The sequence below is a fragment of the Pongo pygmaeus genome, chromosome 5, assembly GCF_028885625.2.
Source record: "Pongo pygmaeus isolate AG05252 chromosome 5, NHGRI_mPonPyg2-v2.0_pri, whole genome shotgun sequence".
NCBI lineage: Eukaryota > Metazoa > Chordata > Mammalia > Primates > Hominidae > Pongo > Pongo pygmaeus.
Window position 1 is genome coordinate 152,063,721 of NC_072378.2, and position 20,767 is coordinate 152,084,487.

At 41.5% G+C, this 20,767-nt stretch overlaps 1 protein-coding gene across 1 annotated transcript in view; it reads left to right on the forward strand.

The window, feature by feature from the left end:
- CCDC170 (coiled-coil domain containing 170) overlaps positions 1-20,767 on the forward strand; it is a 132,193-nt gene that overhangs the window by 86,986 nt on the left and 24,440 nt on the right. Inside the window, exons 7-9 of the mRNA XM_054490746.2 lie at positions 4,300-4,500; positions 11,479-11,652; positions 14,698-14,940. Of these exons, the coding sequence (XP_054346721.2) occupies positions 4,300-4,500; positions 11,479-11,652; positions 14,698-14,940 (618 nt within the window). The remainder of the gene's footprint in view (positions 1-4,299; positions 4,501-11,478; positions 11,653-14,697; positions 14,941-20,767) is intronic.

Genomic DNA, 20,767 nt, shown 5'->3' on the forward strand with positions numbered 1-20,767 from the left:
TTTATGAATGTCCTTAATGGTATCAAGAGTAGTGAATCCTTTCCAGAAGGTTTTCAATTTACTTTGCCCAGATCCATCAGAGGAATCACTCTCTATGGCAGCTGTAGCCTTATGAAGTATATTTCTTAGATAATAAGACTTTAAAGTCAGAATTACTCCTTGATCCATGGGCTGCAGAATGAATGCTGTGTTACTAGGTGTGAAGACAACATTCATCTCTTTGTACATCTCCATCAGAGTTCGTGGGTGACCAGGTATGTTGTCAATGAGCAGTAATATTTTGAAAGGAATCTTTTATTGAGCCATAGGTCTCAACTGTTGGCTTGAAATATTCAGTAAAACATGCTGTGAACAGATGTGCTATCATCCAGCTTTGCTGTTCCATTTCTAGAGCACAATCAGAATAGATTTAGCATATTTCTTAAGGGGCCTAGGGTCTTCAGAATGGTAAATGAACACTGGCCTCAACTTCAAGTCACCAGCTGCATTAACCTCTAACAACAGAGTCAGCCTGTTCTTTGAAGCTTTGAAGGCAGGCATTGACTTATCCTCTTTAGCTATGAAAGTCCTAAATGGCAACTTCTTCCCATAGAAGGCTGTTTTGCCTACATTGAAAGTCTGTTTTTTGGTGTCGCCACCTTCATCAATGATCTTAGCTAGATCTTGTGGATAACTTGCCTCAGCTTCTACATCAGCACTTACTGCTTTATCTTGTACTTTTATGTTATGGAGATGGCTACTTTCCTTAAATCTCATGAATCAATCTCTACTAGTTTCAAACTTTTCTTCTGCAGCTTCTTCACCTCTCTTAGGCTTCATAGATTTAAGGAGAGTTAGGGCCTTGTTTTGGATTAGGCTTTGGCTAAAGGGAATGTTATGGCTGGTTTGATGTCTATTCAGACCACTCAAACTTTCTCCATATCAGCAATAAGGCTGTTTTTTTTTCTTATCATTTGTGTGCATCTTAGTCCGTTTGTGTTGCCATAAAAGAATACCTGAGGCTGAGTAATTTATAAAGAAAAGAGGTTTATTTGGCTCATGGTTCTGCAGGCTATACAAGAAGCACAGTGCCATCTACTTCTGGCAATGAACCTCAAGAAACTTTCACTCATGGCAGAAGATGAAGGGGAGCAGGCATCACATGGCCAGAGAGAAAGAAAGGGAGAGAGAGGAGGAGGTGCTGGGCTCTTTTCAACAACCAGATCTCACGGGAACTAAGAGTGAGCAGTCACTCAATTCTGCGAGAATGACATCAAGTCATTCATGATGGTTCTGCTCCCGTGAACCAAACATCTCCCACTAGGCCCACCTCCAACCGTGAGGATCAAATTTTAACATGCGATTTAGAGAGGACAAATATCCACACTGTATCAGTGTGCTTACTGCAGTAGCACTTTTTTTTTTTTTTTTTTTTTGAGACGGAGTCTTGCTCTGTCACCTAGGCTGGAGTGCAATGGCACAATCTCAGCTCACTGCAACCTCTGCCTCCCGGGTTAAAGTGATTCTCCTGTCTCAGCCTCCTGAGTAGCTGGGACTACAGGTGCCTGCCACCACGACTGGCTAATTTTTGTATTTTTAGTAGAGATGGGGTTTCACCATACTGGTCAGCCTAGTCTTGAACTCCTAACCTCAGGTGATCCACCCACCTTGGCCTCCCAAAGTGCTGAGATTACAGGTGTAAGCCACCGTGCCTGGCCTGGAGTAGCACTTTTAATTTCCTTCAAGAACGCTTCCTTTCTATTCCCAACTTGGCTAATTGGAGTAAGAGGCCCAATTTTTGGCCAATCTCAGATTTCAACATGCCTTTCTTACTAAGCTTAGTCATTTCTAGCTTTTGAGTTAAAATGAGAGAAGTGCGACTCTTCCTTTGTTTTCTTTTTTTGAGACGGAGTCTCATTCTGTCACCTAGGCTGGAGTGCAGTGGCGTGATGTTGGCTCACTACAACCTCTGCCTCCCAGGTTCAAGTGATTCTCCTGCCTCAGCCTTCCAAGTAGCTGGGGCTACAGGCGTGAGCCATCACGTCCAGCTAATTTTTGTATTTTCAGTAGAGATGGGGTTTCACCATGTTGGCCAGGCTGGTCTTGAACTCCTGACTTCAGGTGATCCACCCACTTTGGCCTCCTAGAGTGCTGGGATTACAGGCGTGAGCCACTATGCCCAGCCTGACTCTTCCTTTCATTTGAAAATTTAGAGGCCATTGTAAGGTTATTAACTGGCTTAATGTGAATATTGTTGTGTCTCAGGAAATAGGGAGGCCCAAGGAGAGGAAGAGAGATGTGGGGTCAGCCAGTTAGCGGGAAAGTCAGAACGTACACATTTATCATTTAAGTTCACTGACTTATATGGGACTGGTTTGTGGCACCCCAAACACTGCAATAGTAACATCAAAGATCCCTGATGACAGATCACCATAACAGATATCATAGTAATGAAAATGCTTGAAATATTGCTAGTATTGCTGAAATGTGACACAGGGACACAAAGTGAGCATGTGCTGTCAAAAAATGATGCTGATAGACTTGCTCAATGCAGGGTTGCCACAAACCTTCAATTTGTAAAAAGCTAAAATATCTGCGAAGAGCAATAAAGTAAGTGCAATAAAGTCAGATGTGCCTGTAGTTAGTCAATTTCCAGCCATCTTTGGTGACTGGGAATCCACTCCCTACTGGACAGTGTCTTTACACAGCTGTAATCATTGTAAAGTTTTCCCTTTCTTCTTTATTTTGATTATTTATTATTTTTAATTTTTTTCTCAGACCTCACAGGGAAGAGTTTTTCCTTTCTTATAAAGGAATGCTTAAGTGAATGATGACAGATTCTCGTGATGAATTCTTAATGCAGCCATTAAAATGTTAATTAAGAATTTCAAATGACATGAGAATAATTAGGTAAAAACAAAGACACGAAATTGCATGTATAATATTTCAACTATATTTTAACAATACACAAAAACAAATTATTTAAAAATATTAATGGCTTTTGCCTCTGGGTGTTGGGATCACAGGGGATTATTTTTTGCTTGTTTATACTTTTTGTGGTTAAAAGAAATTTTATGGGGATATCTTACTTTATAATTATAGGAACTGGGGAAAACATTTTCCTTTCATAAATATGGAATTTCTTCTCTGATTTATACCTATTGGTTCTCAATATAGGCTCCGAGGGTAACTCAGAACAAATCCTTTTGTTCTCCCATATAATAGCCTTTCAAAAAGTTTAAAGGCAGATTACATGTTTAAGCATGGCTGTTTATAGATGGGGAAACAGAAATTGTTTTCTTTTTAAAAATTTAGACAGTAAAAATCTGAAACAGTCAGGATGTTTCCATTTCTGTGAGAATGGTACTGTACTGTTATGTAAATACTATGTTTTCCCTCTTCTCTTCCAAAATAAACCATCGAAAGAAAACAAATTTATCACCCTAGACTTGGTGGTTTTATTGAATTCAACATTTTATGAAACTGGATTTAGTAAAATCAGTTTGAGTTTTCTGAGAGTGTCCCTGAGGTCCTTGGTAAACTTGCACACTTGGTTTAAGGGAATGATCAGGACAAAAAGAGGAACTCCCGGGAAGGATGGGAGCACTGGGCAAATCAGGTGGGTTGTGGAGCGCCTGGAGGGACTTTAACATGGGACAGTACTCAGATTCCCCTGCTCTCTTGTACATTGACACTGACCCTATTTAGAGTCACCATATTAAAGAGATGTTGACCTCTCCAATGCAAAAATGGTATTACTCTGTAACTATGTAGTATAGAGTCAGCATCCCTGGAGTTTAGGGCATAGGTAACCAATCTTCAATAGAAAGCTGAAAAAAGTTTGAAAAAGCATATATCTGTACATGAATTCCCTGTAATACCTCAATGTTACCTACCAAGATTAACTCACTGTCTAATCTTAAGTCAACTCAAAATGGTGAAAGAATTTTTCTGGGGAATGACTCTTTGTAGATTTTTACAGGACTTTTTGTCTTAATTCTTTTTCCTACTAAACTTTGAAACTCTTAGCAATAGTTTTGGGGTAAGTAAATGTTATCCATAAATTTTTGTCGATTAACCTGTTAAACGAATTATATAGAAATTAAAAATACCAATAGAAAAATTTAATTCAATAATGAAAGTAGATTATTTCAAACAGAGGCAAATACAGCTATCAATTACATATTTTAAATGGGATTTTTACAAATAATCTGGAAGTTGGTATCATAAACAGTTATGCTGCTTAGGCAGAGCAGTAGATGTGAACACTTCCTTGCATCTAAAACAAGGCTTATTCTTGATCTGTTTCTTTGTTTCCAGATGGTCTCCCAGCTTGAAGCCCAAATATCTGAGCTTGTTGAACAGTTGGGAAAGGAGTCTGGGTTTCACCAGAAAGCTCTCCAGAGAGCCCAGAAAGCAGAGAATATGTTGGAGACTCTTCAGGGTCAGCTGACACACCTGGAGGCAGAGCTGGTTTCTGGAGGTGTTTTGCAAGACAACTTGAATTTTGAGAAACAAAAAGTAATGACCTGAAGGCATGTCCATGAGTGGAAGCATCTGTTGTAGTATAAAATGTTACCTGAAAATATTCTGAATTTTACAGTATTTAGTTTGGTTAAGTCCTGGACTTAATTGGTTAAGTCAATTTCAAGGAACAATGGGTTTGGAGCTTCCTTGATTCAAATTAATTTAATTAAACGCAACAAGTATTTATTGAATGCCTATCATATATGAGGTCCTAAAGGTTTGGCAAGCTGAAATATGAATAATACACAGTTCCTGATCTTAAAGGGCTCATAATTCAATAGGGGAGACAGATACTCAGATAATTTGCTGTCCTATAAGTTTATATGTGTTGTATGTATTGAATTAATAAAGTGCTGTAGGAACTTCTAGACAAAGGGAAGATTTTATAGGAGAGGAAATAATTAAGTTCATTTTTGAAAGATAAGTCAGATTATAGTGGAGAGAGGAGACAGATACTATAGGGGAAACAGTTTGAACAAAGGCATGAAATCTGGCAAGTGCACAGTATATTCAGAGAACGCAAAATGGTGAATCCTCTATGGCTGGAACATGTTATTCTTGGTGGATCTGTGGCAAGAGAAAAGACTGGAATGGCTTAGACTATAAAGATGGAGTGTTCTTTACTCTGTAGAATATGAAGTGTGGTAAGTGTAAGCATTGTAGTATTTTATTTTATTTTATGTTTATGTTTATTATTTTTATTTTTTTGAGACAAAGTCTCGCTCTGTCACCCAGGCTGGAGTGCAGTGGCGTGATCTCGGCTCACTGCAACCTCCGCCTCCCGGGTTCATGCCATTTTCCTGCCTCAGCCTCCCGAGTAGCTGGGATTACAGGCGCCCACCACCACGCCCGGCTAATTTTTTGTGTTTTTAGTAGAGATGGGGTTTCACCATGTTAGCTGGGATGGTCTCGATCTCCTGACCTCATGATCTGCCCGCCTCAGCCTCCCAAAGTGCTGGGATTACAGGTGTGAGCCACCGCGCCTGGCCACATTGCAGTATTTTAGAAAGATAGTGTGATGTCCCCGTGGAGCTGAGATTGTGGCATGGAGGGTCTCAGAAACAATGGCACTGATAACCCAGTGGGAGAGGAGAGTTAAACGGGAAGAGAAGGGGCCCGCACTGAGGATTCAAATTGGGGGAGATTGTCAGTGATCTTTGAGAGGCAGTTTTGGTGGAGTGGTGGAGAGCAGAAGCCAGTTTGCTTTGAGCTGAGGGGAGACTTGAGAGGAAGGGGAGTGACCTCTTAGTAGACCAGTGTGAAGTCTGGTGACTAAAGAGAAGAGAGGCATGAGGCAGTGGCTGTGAAAAACAAGATCAAAGAAAGGTTTTGCTGGATAGGATGGGGAGGAAAGTGTGGACTGAAAGAGTCCGTAGGAGGGAGCGTGGGAAGGCACACAGGCTCAAGAGCCTCGATGCAGAATTTGGCATGAAAAATACTCTAAAGTTGAAACATCCACACTCAAGTAACATATTCCTTTTCATTCTTCTGTACTTAAAACATTGAAGAATCATCATGCCTGCATTGAGGTTGGATATGCAAAGATGTGCCAAAGGTGTCTGTGAAAAATCAAGTCTAGCAGATGAGACAGGGAGATCGGGGCGTAATAGTACAATAGTGCAATTAGTGCACTTAGTGCAATAGTACAATAGTGCAATAGTACAATAGTGCAATAGTGCAATTAGTGCAAATAGTACAATTAGTGCCATGATGGAGACAGGTATAGAATTTGACAGAAACCTGGAAAAAAGAGCAATGACGTTTTTTCTGTGCAGTAAGTGACCCATCTTCACGGAAGAGGGGAGCATTAAAGAGTGAGTAGGAATTTGTTAGGCGGAAGAGGTGGGAAGGAATTTGAGGCAGAAAGAATAGCAGGAACAAAGAAGAAATGGAAGTGTAAAAAGATGGCTCAGGAAATGAATGAGGTGCAGGGAGCCTGGGACATGATACTTGGTGAAACCAAAGGCGTGAGATGGCACTGGAGGCAGGTGTAGGAATCTTCGAGATAGTTCAGTCTAATGACTCAGGCTTCACTGCATAGGTCATGGGAAGCCAGAGAAGGTTTTTGAGAAAAAGAAAGATTTCCCTCAAGTCAGACTGGCTTAGAGGGTAGCAGGGGTGTCCAACCTTTTGGCTTCCCTGGGCCACATTGGAAGAAGAAGAATTGTCTTGGGCCACAAGTAAAATACACTAACAGTAGTGATAGCTGATAAGCTAAAAACAAACAAACAACAACAACAAAAACACACATACACACAACAAACAAAAAACAACCATGCATAATTTTTGAGATATCTGCCACCACAGATAAACAAAAATGTCCTTGCATTCCAAGGGTTGGACACAACTGAGGGAAGGTAGGGAGCCCAGTCGGTGGCTCCCTGACTGGTCCAGTTAGATAGTCCAGTTCAGACTAGTTCAATTCAGAAGATAATAAAGATCTGAACCATGTAGTGGTTTTGTGAATGGAAATAGGGGATAGATTTGAGAAGTCTGGGAGAGTGAAGGGAGCTTTTTCTATCAGATATCTGTAAAGGTGTGATGGTGGAAAATTTGATTTTGTAAAGAAATATTGGCTGGGTTTGGTGGCTCACACCTACAATCCCAGCACTTTGGGATGTTGAGGCAGGTGGATCGCTTGAGCTCTGGAGTTCAAGACCAGCCTGGGCAACATGGTGAAACCCCATCTCTACAAAAAACACAAAAATTAGCTGGGCATGGTGGCACGCACTTGTGGTCCCAGCTACCTGGGAGGCTGAGATGAGAGGATAGCTTGAGCCTGGGAGGTGGAGGTTGCAGTGAGCTGAGATCATACCACTTCAGCCTAGGTGACAGAGTGAGACCCTGTCTCAAAACAAACAAACAAACAAAAAACCAAAAACAGGCCAGACGTGGTGGCTCATGCCTATAATCTCAGCACTTTAGGAGGCTGAGGCAGGTGGATCACTTGAGGTCAGAAGTTTAAGAACAGCCTGGCCAACATGGTGAAACTCCATCTCTACTAAAAATACAAAAAATTAGCCAGGTGTGGTGGTGTGTGCCTGTAATCCCAGCTACAAAGGAAGCTGAGGCAGGAGAATTGCTTGAATTTGAGAGGCAGAGGTTGCAGTGAGCCAAGATTGTGCCATTGTACTCCAGCCTGGGTGACAGAGACTCCCTCTCAAAACAAACAAACACAATAAAACAACCACAACCAAACAAAATGAAATATTGCACCTGAGTATGGTAATGTACATTGGAAGCCATCTAGCTGCTTGCTGGAAAGCTTCACCTGCATGGTCCGTGAACACCAAAATACATTCAAAACTGAAATGACATCTGCTCAAATTTGTCCCTCTCCTGCTTCAGTCATGGTGGTAATCTGCCTCCATTTGCCCAAGCCATCTTCAACACTTCCCTCTTTTTAATCAGTTCCTAAGCACTGTAAATCCTGTCTCCTTACTAGATCTCCAATGCCTCCCCCATCTCTATATCCAGCAGCTGTGCTTTGGCTCTGAGAATTGTGCTCATTAACACGGACTAGGGAAACAACCTACTAACTGAGCTCCCAGCATTGTTCTTTGTGCCTCAGATTTACTCTCTTCATTGCTGCCAGGGAGGTCTTAAGGAAACGTATGCCTAATCTTATCTTTCTTTATCTTAAAACTGGTCAGTGGTTCTCTGGGGCCCCCAGGATCAGGTACAGATTCCTTCTTTTTCCATGGCCCCACATTCTGTGAGCTGGCCACGTGGCCTCTCCATCTTCCCTCTCCCCTGCAATTTCACCTGCCAGCAGGGGCAAACTCAGAAGCCTTCTGGGAGCGGCAGGACCCTGGTGGGGTCTGCGGTGATTACAGAGCCTAAAGACATCCATGCGGACTTGTAGCAGCACTCCTCTGGCGTCCTCCGGCTGCCTCCCACACTGCCCACAGCTATTTTCACCGAGAGAATGTTCTCCTCACCTCCTTCACCTGGCAACAGCGATCTCTTCGAGTTTCAGCTCAAATACCACTTCCTCTGAGAGTCTTCCCTAAGAGACTTACCTGTCTTTCCTTTTGCTCTCCAAGCAACATGCATCTGCCTCCCTCATGGTACTTTTTACTGTTATTGGATTGTTTTTAAATTTTTTCTTCTCCAAATATACCAAGCTTCTTGAGGCCAGAAAAAATCATTTTTTCCTGTGTTTTTCCAGGGCCTAGAGAAAGAGTCAATAAATATTATTTGAATTATAGAAGAAATATATTAAAGGCAAGAATTTCAGGTGGACTGGTATTTCTTCCCTTCCCTTACTATAAATGAATCATTAATTTTAATTGGGATTATGTTCAAATAACTCTGAGTTATGAAAGCAAATTATGTAAGCTAACTCTGTCCATCGTGAATTTCCCGTCGCTAACTGCATATGAAATGCACATTCTGGTAAGGATGGATAGTATTATGTAAATTGAAAAGCAAAGTTGCACAGATTTTAAATGCTAAATGCAGGTAATCTAGGCAGACTCAAAGACAGTAGAATGCACAGTTTCTTATTTATGCTGAACTGTGATTCAAATGAACAACATATACAGTAATCCTTCATTTCTATGAAGTTAACAGTTTCTATTAACCTTAATCTTTTGAAATATAGACAAAATCCTTGAAACAGAAACTTTCTCTATGGGGTCTCGGCTTGGTCTTGTCTTAATCCCTTTTTGCCTGTTGTAGTCCTGGCCTACTAAATGGATGGGTCATATGTAGAAATAGAAAGAAAGAGGGTTTCATACCGTCATGTAAAAGGTACTTATCTATTTTATGTAAAATACAAGCAATAGCAGTTAGGTCACTTTCATAGACAGGTTAAAAATTAAAAATTCCAGATGGCTGATACAGCATTAAAAAGTGATAACCTGAGGTTGTAGAGACAAAAGCAGTTTATGGTATTGTAGCACAATGCAATAAGTGATATTTGCAATGACTGTGACTTATAAAGAAGAGATAAAATTGTATTCATATGTATGCTATTTGCCAAAATTGGAAAATATACACTTATAAATAATTTCATCCTGATAATTAAAACATAGCTAGTTCTGGGCTTTAAGCTGGTGTGCTTCAGTTGGCAGGAAATTGTACCTATTCAAACATTTAATTGCCTGAAAATGCCAGTTGGATAAGTTATCGCAATCAGAAGAAAATATCAAAGATAAAACCCAAATCATGAAATGATGATATAGAAAGCTCATTGATTGATTTATTCATCCAGCAAGCACTTAGTAAGCATTATCCTATGTGTGGACTTGCCAGATAAGCCACAGAAATCAAGTAGAGGAAAATCTTTAAATAGCTTTCTAACTGTAGACTGCTGAAATATGAACCTTGACTTCCTTCATACAGCTCTGTTTCAGGGAGGAGGTGTTCATTTAACTTGGATGCATTAAACAATTTTTTTTTTTTGAGATGGAGTCTTGCTCTGTTGCCCAGGCTGGAGTGCAGTGGTGCGATCTCGGCTCACTGCAAGCTCCGCCTCCCGGGTTCACACCATTCTCCTGCCTCAGCCTCCCGAGTAGCTGGGACTACAGGTGCCCGCCACCACACCTGGCTAATTTTTTGTATTTTTAGTAGAGACGGGGTTTCACTGTGTTAGCCAGGATGGTCTCGATCTACTGATCCCGTGATCCACCGTCCTCGGCCTCCCAAAGTGCTGGGATTACAGGCGTGAGCCACTGTGCCCGGCCCTGCATTAAACAATTTTAAAGACATTTTCTAAAACATCTTAATTAATAAAAAAGACCCCAAAATGTTATTCGAAATTTTGTTTGTATGGTGAGCTTTGAGTTTGGAGTGCCCTGTAGAGCCTAAGAAGAGTAAAATGGCAACTGGCTAAGTTGCCAGTGGCCACCTTTGAGGCCAGGGCCCAGTTAGGTGGGAAAAATTCCCAAGGAAGGTGCATGGGTGGGTGTGTTAGTCCATTTTCACACTGCTGACAAAGACATAGGCTGGGCACAGTGGCTCATGCCTGTAATCCTAGCACTTTGGGAGGCCAAGACGGGTGGATCACCTGAGGTCAGGAGTTTGAGACCAGCCTGGCCAACATGGTGAAACCCTGTCTCTACTAAAAATACAAAAAAATTAGCCAGGCATGGTGGCATGTGCCTGTAATCCCAGCTACCTGGGAGGCTGAGGCAGGAGAATTGCTGGAACCTGGGAGGCAGAGGCTGCAGTGAGCCTAGATCAAGCCACTGTACTCCAGCCTGGGTGACAGAGGACGTGTCTGTCTCAAAATAAATAAATAAATAAATAAATAAGACATACCTGAGGCTGGGTAATTTATAAAGAAAAAGAGGTTTAATGGACTCACAGTTCCACGTGGCTTGGGAGGCCTCACAATCATGGTGGAAGAGTAAGGGATGTCTTACATGGTGGCAGGCAAAGAGAGAGAACGAGAGCCAAGCAAAAGGGGTTTTCCCCTTATAAAACCATCAGGTGTCATGAGACTTACTCACTACCATGAGAACAGTATGTGGGAAACTGCCCCCATGATTCAATTATCTTCCACTAGGTCCCTCCCACAACATGTGGGAATTATGGGAGCTACAATTCAGGATGAGATATGAGTGGTGACACAGCCAAACCATATCAATGGGTGGATCCCAGGGGCTAGATTAGCCTGAGAGGGGCGTGGTTGCAGCAGCAAGTTGTCGAAGCAGAGAGATGAAGATGTCATCAAACTTAGCCAAATGTGTTGTTTGGCAGAGTTAAGAAAACTATATAATATTCTATTGAACATCAACATCAAGGGCTAGGAGAGTCAAGAGCATTCAGACAAGGGGTAGGCAGGGAACTGGCAGGGTGGTTCAGGAATTTATTACCACATATGGGTCAGAGTCTGTGCTCCGCTCCATGCTCTCTGCAAAGGAGAATTACCTGTAAGCTTGGGAGAAAGAGGAAGAGATTCTGTGAGATCACCTGTTAACTTTGACTTTCATGTCCCATTTTCGTTTCTGTTCTTGGGTTTAGTATCTTAAATTTCTGGATCAGCTTTCTCAGAAAATGAAGTTGGACCAGATGGCTGCCGAACTTGGCTTTGACATGAGGCTGGACATGTTTTTAGCTCGAACAGAGCAGCTGGTTCGTCTTGAGAGCAATGCAGTCATTGAGAACAAGACCATTGCCCAGAATTTGCAGAGAAAGGTAAGGGATATTGAAACTTGCCAGTATTGAGAGAAGAAATTTTTGAAAAACCCAAACATTGAAAAATAATGTACTGCCACCATATTTACCAGTGTAGCCAGGAAGCATCTTATAAAAATATGTATTTAGAATTGGAGGCTCAATTTCAAGTCTGAAGAGTTGGTAAGTGTATCTGTCACCTAAGGTCGTGTTTCAGTGTGTGTAATGGATACCCACAATGACAGTGACTTAAGCAAGTAGAAGTTTTTTTTTGTTGTTGTTTGTTTGTTTTTTCTCACACAAATTCCTGGAGACAGGAAGTTTGGGGCTGGTGTGGCAACTCTCCTCTGTAAAGTCTTCAAGGAACCAGGCTCATTTCAGCTGATTCACTTCCCATCCCTAGGGTGATCCTTATTCTCGTGGTTCCAAATGGTGCCCAGAACCATTATATCTGTGTTCAAGATAGAAGAGAAGAAAGGAGTGAGGAATAGGGCTGCAAAAGAACAAGCAGAGGCATCTTTTGAAAAAGGCACTCAGAATTTGCTACATGAACTTTTGTTTATATCCCATGGCCGGAATATGTTTTGGTGGTCAAACCTAGCTGCAAGGGAGGCTTGCAAATGTAGCCTTTACTCTGGGTAGCCATTTACCTAGCTAGAAAAAAATTCACAGTTTCTATTACTTTGGGAGAAGAGGAGAACTGGGGGGACATTTATCAGCCTCTGCATTTATAAGCTCAGCTGCACTAGAAATTCTAGCAGAGAGAGAAGGGCTTACTTTTCTTCACTCAAAGAAAGAGTTAGAAACAGTTTAGACTAAATCAATGAATGAATGGATGAAAGGGATAAAATATAATTATTAGTTACATAATTATTGGTATTGGGGAAAGAAATAGGAAAACACAGATGTATTCTTATAATAGTTCTTAGGAGAGAAATGCTATGATACAATTCCAGTGTAGATGCTGTATAATGAGTCACATCTGGGCTCCCAATTTGGTTCCATCAAGCTGTGTGACCTTGAACAAATTATATACCTCTCTGTCTCTGTTTCCTCATATTTAAGATGGGGATGCTATATACCCCAAGGAGTTGTTAGTTTTTAATAAATAACATTTTCAAACCCTTGGCTCACAGAAGATGCTGTGTTCATGTATGGCTTCTTCTCCACTACCATATCTTGAGACATATTTTATAAAAGATAGCATACAAACCCTATTACCATTAGAGACATTAAATTCAGCTACCATTCTTTCCAAAGTTCTGCTCAGATAATTGATTCTTTTTCTCGATATCCAACACCATTACTTCTTAATAATTATATAATTATTAAACTTACCAGTTTATAGAATTTACCAGTGTAAAATTGCAATGGAGTGGAATTCTTTTTTCTTTTCTTTTTCTTTTTGAGACAGAGTTTCGCTCTTGTCGCCCAGGCTGGAGTGCAATGGTGTGATCTTGGCTCATTGCAACCTCTGCCTCCCGGGTTCAGGTGATTCTCCTGCCTCAGCCTCCCGAGTATCTGGGATTACAGGCACCTGCAACCATGCCTGGCTAATTTTGTATTTTTAGTAGAGACAGGGTTTCTTCATATTGGTCAGGCTGGTCTCGAACTCCTGACCTCAGGTGATCCACCCGCCTTGGCCTCCCAAAGTGCTGGAATTACAGGCATGAGCCACCATGCCCAGCCTGGAGTGGAATTTGACATGAAGAAGCTTAAGGAAGGGAATTTGATTAGAGAAATATTAAAAATGCCTTGTTCAAAAATGATCTGGGTATGGACACAGCTGTCAGTGTTAGGCAGGATACTCAAAGAAGCATTTCAGTAAGTCTTTCCACCTGTTACCACTTTACAAGTGCAGAGTAGATAATTAGGGGAACTTTGATGGTCTTCAGCTTGAACACTTGATAATATATGATTCTGATTCTGATGTTTATAGCAGATGACAGAGGTTTCTGTACTTAATATTCCATCTACTAATTGTGACATGTGGAGCCCAGGAAGATTCTTCCCCCTCTAGAATCCATAGTCATTTTCTTAAATATCACTCTAATTTCCTTTTTTAAAGTTTGGTTGCCAATGATAAATGATGTTTGAGGACCTATCCTCTGCTTAGTTTGTGGACCTTACAGGCCAGGCATGTAACAAAGACCAAGAAACCTTCTTACAGTCCCTTTTATTTCTAAGATTTTATATGTATAAGCAAAGCTTACTTAAAAATCTCCTTGGTATATCTTACTTTAAAAATATACCAACTCTCAGCCAGGTGTGGTGGCTTACACCTGTAATCCCAGCACTTTTGGAGGCTGAGGCAGGTGGACCTCTTGAACCCAGGAGTTCAAGGCCAGGCTAGGCAACACGGTGAAACCCTGTCTTTACAAAAAGATACAAAAATCAGCTGGGTGTGGTGGCATGCACCTGTAGTCCCAGCTACTTGGGAGGCTGAGAGGTAGAAGGATTGCTTGAGCCTGAGAGGGAGAGGCTGCGGTGAGCTGTGATCATGCCACTACACCCCAGCCTGCGCAATAGAATGAGACCCTGTCTCAAAAAAAAAAAGTTGATATATATCCACTCTCATGTTGGGGGCCACCTATTCCAGTTCTAAGGGATTGAAAGGAGCCAGTCTAGGTTTACAGTACTCACTTGCATTGTATCTTATTTCAGAAAATGCCAGTGCAGATATTGTGGCTGTTAGATGTTGGACAGGATTTTGTCTCTCTGTCTTATTATATTCTGCTCTTGATAAACTCATCTGAGGAGTTTTTTAAAAGTAATTTTACATTTTTATGATGATGCACATAATGTTAGAGAGCATCAGATGTGGAAAGCTGACTCCTCCGCACATTTTCTGGGGCTCTTTTGTCTCAGATTTTAGGTACGCAATTAATTCTTGGAAAGGGTATGAATAAAAATGCAATCAGGAAAAGGAATCCAATGACTTTTTTGGTGCTTTACAAATTACTCTTATTGAGGTGTAGATAGAGATCAGCATTATCTAGGTAACTCATTTATATTTACTATTGTTCAATTATTAAAAAAAAAAAATCCCTGTTTGCATCAAACCAGCTAAAGACACAGAAAGAGAGACTGGAGAGCAAAGAATTACACATGAGCCTCCTCCGGCAGAAAATAGCCCAGCTGGAGGAGGAGAAGCAGGCACGCACGGCCGTGGTGGTTGAGAGGGACAACGCACATCTTACCATCAGGAACTTGCAGAAGAAGGTGGAGAGGCTGCAGAAAGAGCTGAACACGTGTCGAGACTTGCACACCGAGCTCAAAGCCAAACTGGCTGACACCAATGAACTGAAGGCAAGTGCTTGGCTCCATTTTGTTGTTGCTTTTTGCTGGTTACTGTCAATGTTTTATGCAAAAGAATGATAGCTTTATCGGGACATGCCAGAAGAAGAAAGATGAAAGCTTCCTCTGATTTTCTAGAGTTATGGGAAAAACGCAAAAATGACACAAAAATGCAAAAATGACACAAATCAAAATGACTACATATCCATTTAGTGTCTCTTCAATATCTGAAGTGAAGCCATCATTGCTAGGTGAAAAGTCAGTCAAAAGTGGTGATGTTTTCTTTTTAAAAATTTTTTTGAGGAGGAGTTTCGCTCTTGTTGCCCAGGCTAGAGTGCAATGGTGTGATTTTGGCTCACTACAACTTCCCCTTCCTGTGTTCAAGCGATTCTCCTGCCTCAGCCTCCTGAGTAGCCAGGATTAAGGCATGCGCCACCACGCCCAGCTAATTTTGTATTTTTAGTAGAGATCGGGTTTCTCCATGTTGGTCAGGTTGGTCTCGAACTCCTGATCTCAGGTGATCTGCTCGCCTTGGCCTCCCAAAGTGCTGGGATTACAGGCATGAGCCACTGCGCCTGGCCTTATAAAAAATGTTTTCGAGACTGAGTCTCGCTCTGTTGTCCAGGCTAGAGTGCAGTGGCATGATCTCGACTCACTCACTGCAAACTCTGCCTGGGTTCAAGTGATTCTCCTGCTTCAGCCTCCCAAGTAGTTGGGATTACAGGTGTGTGCCACCACACCATGCTAATTTTTTTGTATTTTTAGTAGAGACGGGGTTTCACCATGTTGGCCAGACTGGTCCCCAACTTCTGACCTCAAGTGATCTGCCTGCCTCAGCCTCCTGAAATGCTGGAATTGCAAGTGTGAGCCACTGCACCTGGACAAAAAGTGGTGATGTTTTAAGTCCAGAAAAGAAATACATTTCTCCAAAGTGTTGGTGACTGCTATTAGTGATGATGCAGGGATTAATCACATTGGAATTTGCTTAGGAAGAAATGAGAAAATGGGCACAACTGTTTGCTGAAAAGAGTCAGGCAGGCAAGGGTATTTGTGTTGTGCTCTGTAGGATACATCATTACCAAGTCCAGTGTTGGTCACCAGAACTGGGGAGACAGTTCCTATATTCAAGGTGTTCAACTTCTAATGAAGGCAGAGCAAAAAGAAATGGAAACTTATAAGAATTTAATCAAAAGATTTACGTGTCATGCACGTGTGCCACTGGCAATAATATGTAACTTAATATGCACACATCATCCCCAGCAGGTGTGTAAATCGCAAGTACAGTGGACAATAACATCCTGGCTCTTTGCAGACAATGTTCTGAAACTGCTTTTTGGAAGGTTTCCGAATCTGGAACCAGACAAGCAGGGAAAAAGAATCTGGAATTAAGCCAGCCCTTGAACATGTGTAGTGGGGACCATGTTTTAGAAAATATTTTCCACTGTAGTTTCACTTCTGAGTAGTTTTCTTTTCCCTGCTGAAGCCCTTCTGCCATTGGGGCTAGACTGCCAAGTTGAAGTGTACTTCCTTGGAGAAGGGGAGAACGGGCACCCCCCAGAGAAGGGCACATATCTGAATACAAGGAAGGGGGGAAGCAAGGGAAAGCATCTGAGGTGGTGCCATGAGTGGGGAGGAAATATCAGAGGTAAATTCCCTCAACAGTCCCTTTACAACTTGAGACTGACCTTTAGTGGGGATTTGGGGTAGGGTGGAATAGCATCAGCTGCTCTAACCCTGGCTGGAAGGGGCTGCAAAGGGTGATGAATCTTGGGGTCCTAGATTGCACCCCAGTTCCCTGGAGCCTGGAGTTCCATTTTCACTAGTGAGGGATATGGATGACAGCTGAAACGCAAGCTGGAGAGCTTATTACAGGAGCAGATGGGGGTGTTCCTTTCAACTGAGGGACAAAGTGACCCTCTATCAGAGGCCCTGGGGTCATCACCTAGGCTGTGGCCCAATAGCAGCTACAGCCAAGCCTTGAATTAGCTGAGACCAATGATGTGGCCTTGACTCCGGTGAGAGACCCTCACAAATTTCACGAGTCAAATAGTAGACATAGGAGAGATTCAGGGGCAGCATGAGGGCCAGAATCACTTTTTCTAAAATCACAAGGACTTTCCTCCACCCAGTTATCATCTCAGAAAGAAGGAGGGGAGAGAAGACTCCCCTAAAGATGGCATTGCATGAACAAAAACAAATTTTAAACCCAAAGAAATGCAGTTAGCTGCAAATACCATCTGCTCTAACCATTTGGGGTGATGGTAGTGGGGAGTTTGTTTCCTGTATCCAAAGGACCATGCAGATTATCCTAAAGTTAATGTGGCTGGGACATTGCACCAGCTGCTCCTGATTGTAGGATGTGCGGGTGTTCATCCCTAGGCCAGAGGCACTCATTCCCTCTGAAATCCTTGCTTATAAGGATACAGGAGTACTACTTTGTTAGAGAGAATAAAGGGCCTTTGGACACTTCCAAAGAAGCTAGAAAAGAAAAGTTAAAGAAATGGAAACCAGTGGTAAGACAGCTAATAGTGGGAGAATGTCATTGAACAAAATAGGAAAAGGAACCTCACCATTATAGCCAATGTGTGATGCACGCCATTGAAAAGGAAACAGAATTTGGGGCTTTAGAGAACAATAAGGAGAATTTGCAGACCTGATCTAACACTTTTGAAGAATTTCTCTTACCCATAGGCAGGCGGTTGCATGTGGACAAGGTTATGGCAAAATCAGAGCTGTACAGTGTTTCTTGAACTCAGACTGAAAAATCAAACAGTCTCCTGTCTTTGCCAAGACTTTATAAACATAGATTACCTCCTAGTGCTGTCATGGTATTTGATACAACATTGCTTTTGATCAAACAACAGTTGGTTGGAGTAGAGGATGAGGATGAGTGACAGTCAATGCAATAATAGGTGAATAGGAGGTCTGGTTGGCTGCTGATGACACCTTGACAATGTCTGGGAGTTAGGGAGTGGAAGAAGCTGAGCAGTGGACAGGGGCTGGATCACATGGAGCCTCATGTGTCACACTAAGATATTTGGACTTATCCTCTGGGTCCTGGGGAGCCATTGGAGGATAAAATTGTCAGGAAAGAGACTGAGAAGAAACAGAGAGAGAGATAGGGAGAGAGCACGAATGAAGCTGTGGTCAACTGTACCAAGTACAGCAGTGAGATAATGACTGAAGGAGTACCCACTGTACGTGGCTTTGGAAAATCTGTGAGTCAAGCATGTACAGATCATGGTGGTAGTGGGTGAGGGTTTTGAGAATAAGCCAAATTTCAGGGATGAAAGAGAAATGAAAACAAAGACAGTGCAATACCCTTCTGGGATACTTGAATGAAAAGAAGAGAGTTAGGAAAGTAAGTAAAGTTGGCTTGAGTATTTACTTGGTTGCTTTATTTTGCATAGACATGTCCACATACTTTTACAGATAAGATATGAGAAAGGTATAGGAGAGACTTGGTTTGACTGACTCAAGAATTACTCAGGCCCCTACACATTTCAAAGGAATGTTAACTCTTCCTTCCAGTGGAGAACAGAGATCTCTCTAACTTGTTAACACAGTAAATGTCAACTTCTTGCGTTTGTGAGATATCAAATACAGAATAGATTTTTTTAACTCCTTTGTAATTTCTTTTTTTTTCCATTTTAAAAAATTTTTTAAATTTATTTTATTTTATTATTATTATACTTTAGGTTTTATGGTACATGTGCACAATGTGCAGGTTAGTTACATATGTATACATGTGCCATGCTGGTGCGCTGCACCCACTAACTCGTCATCTAGCATTAGGTATATCTCCCAATGCTATCCCTCCCCCCTCCCCCCACCCCACAACAGTCCCCGAAGTGTGATGTTCCCCTTCCTGTGTCCATGTGTTCTCATTGTTCAATTCCCACCTATGAGTGAGAATATGCGGTGTTTGGTTTTTTGTTCTTGCGATAGTTTACTGAGAATGATGATTTCCAATTTCATCCATGTCCCTACAAAGGACATGAACTCATCATTTTTTATGGCTGCATAGTATTCCATGGTGTATATGTGCCACATTTTCTTAATCCAGTCTATCATTGTTGGACATTTGGGTTGGTTCCAAGTCTTTGCTATTGTGAATAATGCCGCAATAAACATACGTGTGCATGTGTCTTTATAGCAGCATGATTTATAGTCCTTTGGGTATATACCCAGTAATGGGATGGCTGGGTCAAATGGAATTTCTAGTTCTAGATCCCTGAGGAATCACCACACTGACTTCCACAAGGGTTGAACTAGTTTACAGTCCCACCAACAGTGTAAAAGTGTTCCTATTTCTCCACATCCTCTCCAGCACCTGTTGTTTCCTGACTTTTTAATGATTGCCATTCTAACTGGTGTGAGACGGTATCTCATTGTGGTTTTGATTTGCATTTCTCTGATGGCCAGTGATGGTGAGCATTTTTTCATGTGTTTTTTGGCTGCATAAATGTCTTCTTTTGAGAAGTGTCTGTTCATGTCCTTTGCCCACTTTTTGATGGAGTTGTTTGTTTTTTTCTTGTAAATTTGTTGGAGTTCAGTGTAGATTCTGGATATTAGCCCTTTGTCAGATGAGTAGGTTGCGAAAATTTTCTCCCATTTTATAGGTTGCCTGTTCACTCTGATGGTAGTTTCTTTTGCTGTGCAGAAGCTCTTGAGTTTAATTAGATCCCATTTGTCAATTTTGGCTTTTGTTGCCATTGCTTTTGGTGTTTTAGACATGAAATCCTTGCCCATGCCTATGTCCTGAATGGTAATGCCTAGGTTTTCTTCTAGGGTTTTTATGGTTTTAGGTCTAACATTTAAGTCTTTAATCCATCTTGAATTGATTTTTGTATAAGGTGTAAGGAAGGGATCCAGTTTCAGCTTTCTACATATGGCTAGCCTGTTTTCCCAGCACCATTTATTAAATAGGGAATCCTTTCCCCATTTCTTGTTTTTCTCAGGTTTGTCAGAGATCAGATAGTTGTAGATATGTGGCATTATTTCTGACGGCTCTGTTCTGTTCCATTGATCTATATCTCTGTTTTGGTACCAGTACCATGCTGTTTTTGTTACTGTAGCCTTGTAGTATAGTCTGAAGTCAGGTAGTGTGATGCCTCCAGCTTTGTTCTTTTGGCTTAGGATTGACTTGGCGATGTGGGCTCTTTTTTGGTTCCATATGAACTTTAAAGTAGTTTTTTCCAATTCTGTGAAGAAAGTCATTGGTAGCTTGATGGGGATGGCATTGAATCTGTAAATTACCTTGGGCAGTATGGCCATTTTCACGATATTGATCTTCCTACCCATGAGCATGGAATGTTCTTCCATTTGTTTGTATCCTCTTTTATTTCCTTGAGCAGTGGTTTGTAGTTCTCCTTGAAGAGATCCTTCACATCCCTTGTAAGTTGGATTCCCAGGTATTTTATTCTCTTTGAAGCAATTGTGAATGGGAGTTCACTCATGATTTGGCTCTCTGTTTGTCTGTTATTGGTGTATAAGAATGCTTGTGATTTTTGTACATTGATTTTGTATCCTGAGACTTTGCTGAAGTTGCTTATCAGCTTAAGGAGATTTTGGGCTGAGACAATGGGGTTTTCTAGATATACAATCATGTCGTCTGCAAACAGTGACAATTTGACTTCCTCTTTTCCTAATTGAATACCCTTTATTTCCTTCTCCTGCCTAATTGCCCTGGCCAGAACTTCCAACACTATGTTGAATAGAAGTGGTGAGAGAGGGCATCCCTGTCTTGTGCCAGTTTTCAAAGGGAATGCTTCCAGTTTTTGCCCATTCAGTATGATATTGGCTGTGGGTTTGTCATAGATAGCTCTTATTATTTTGA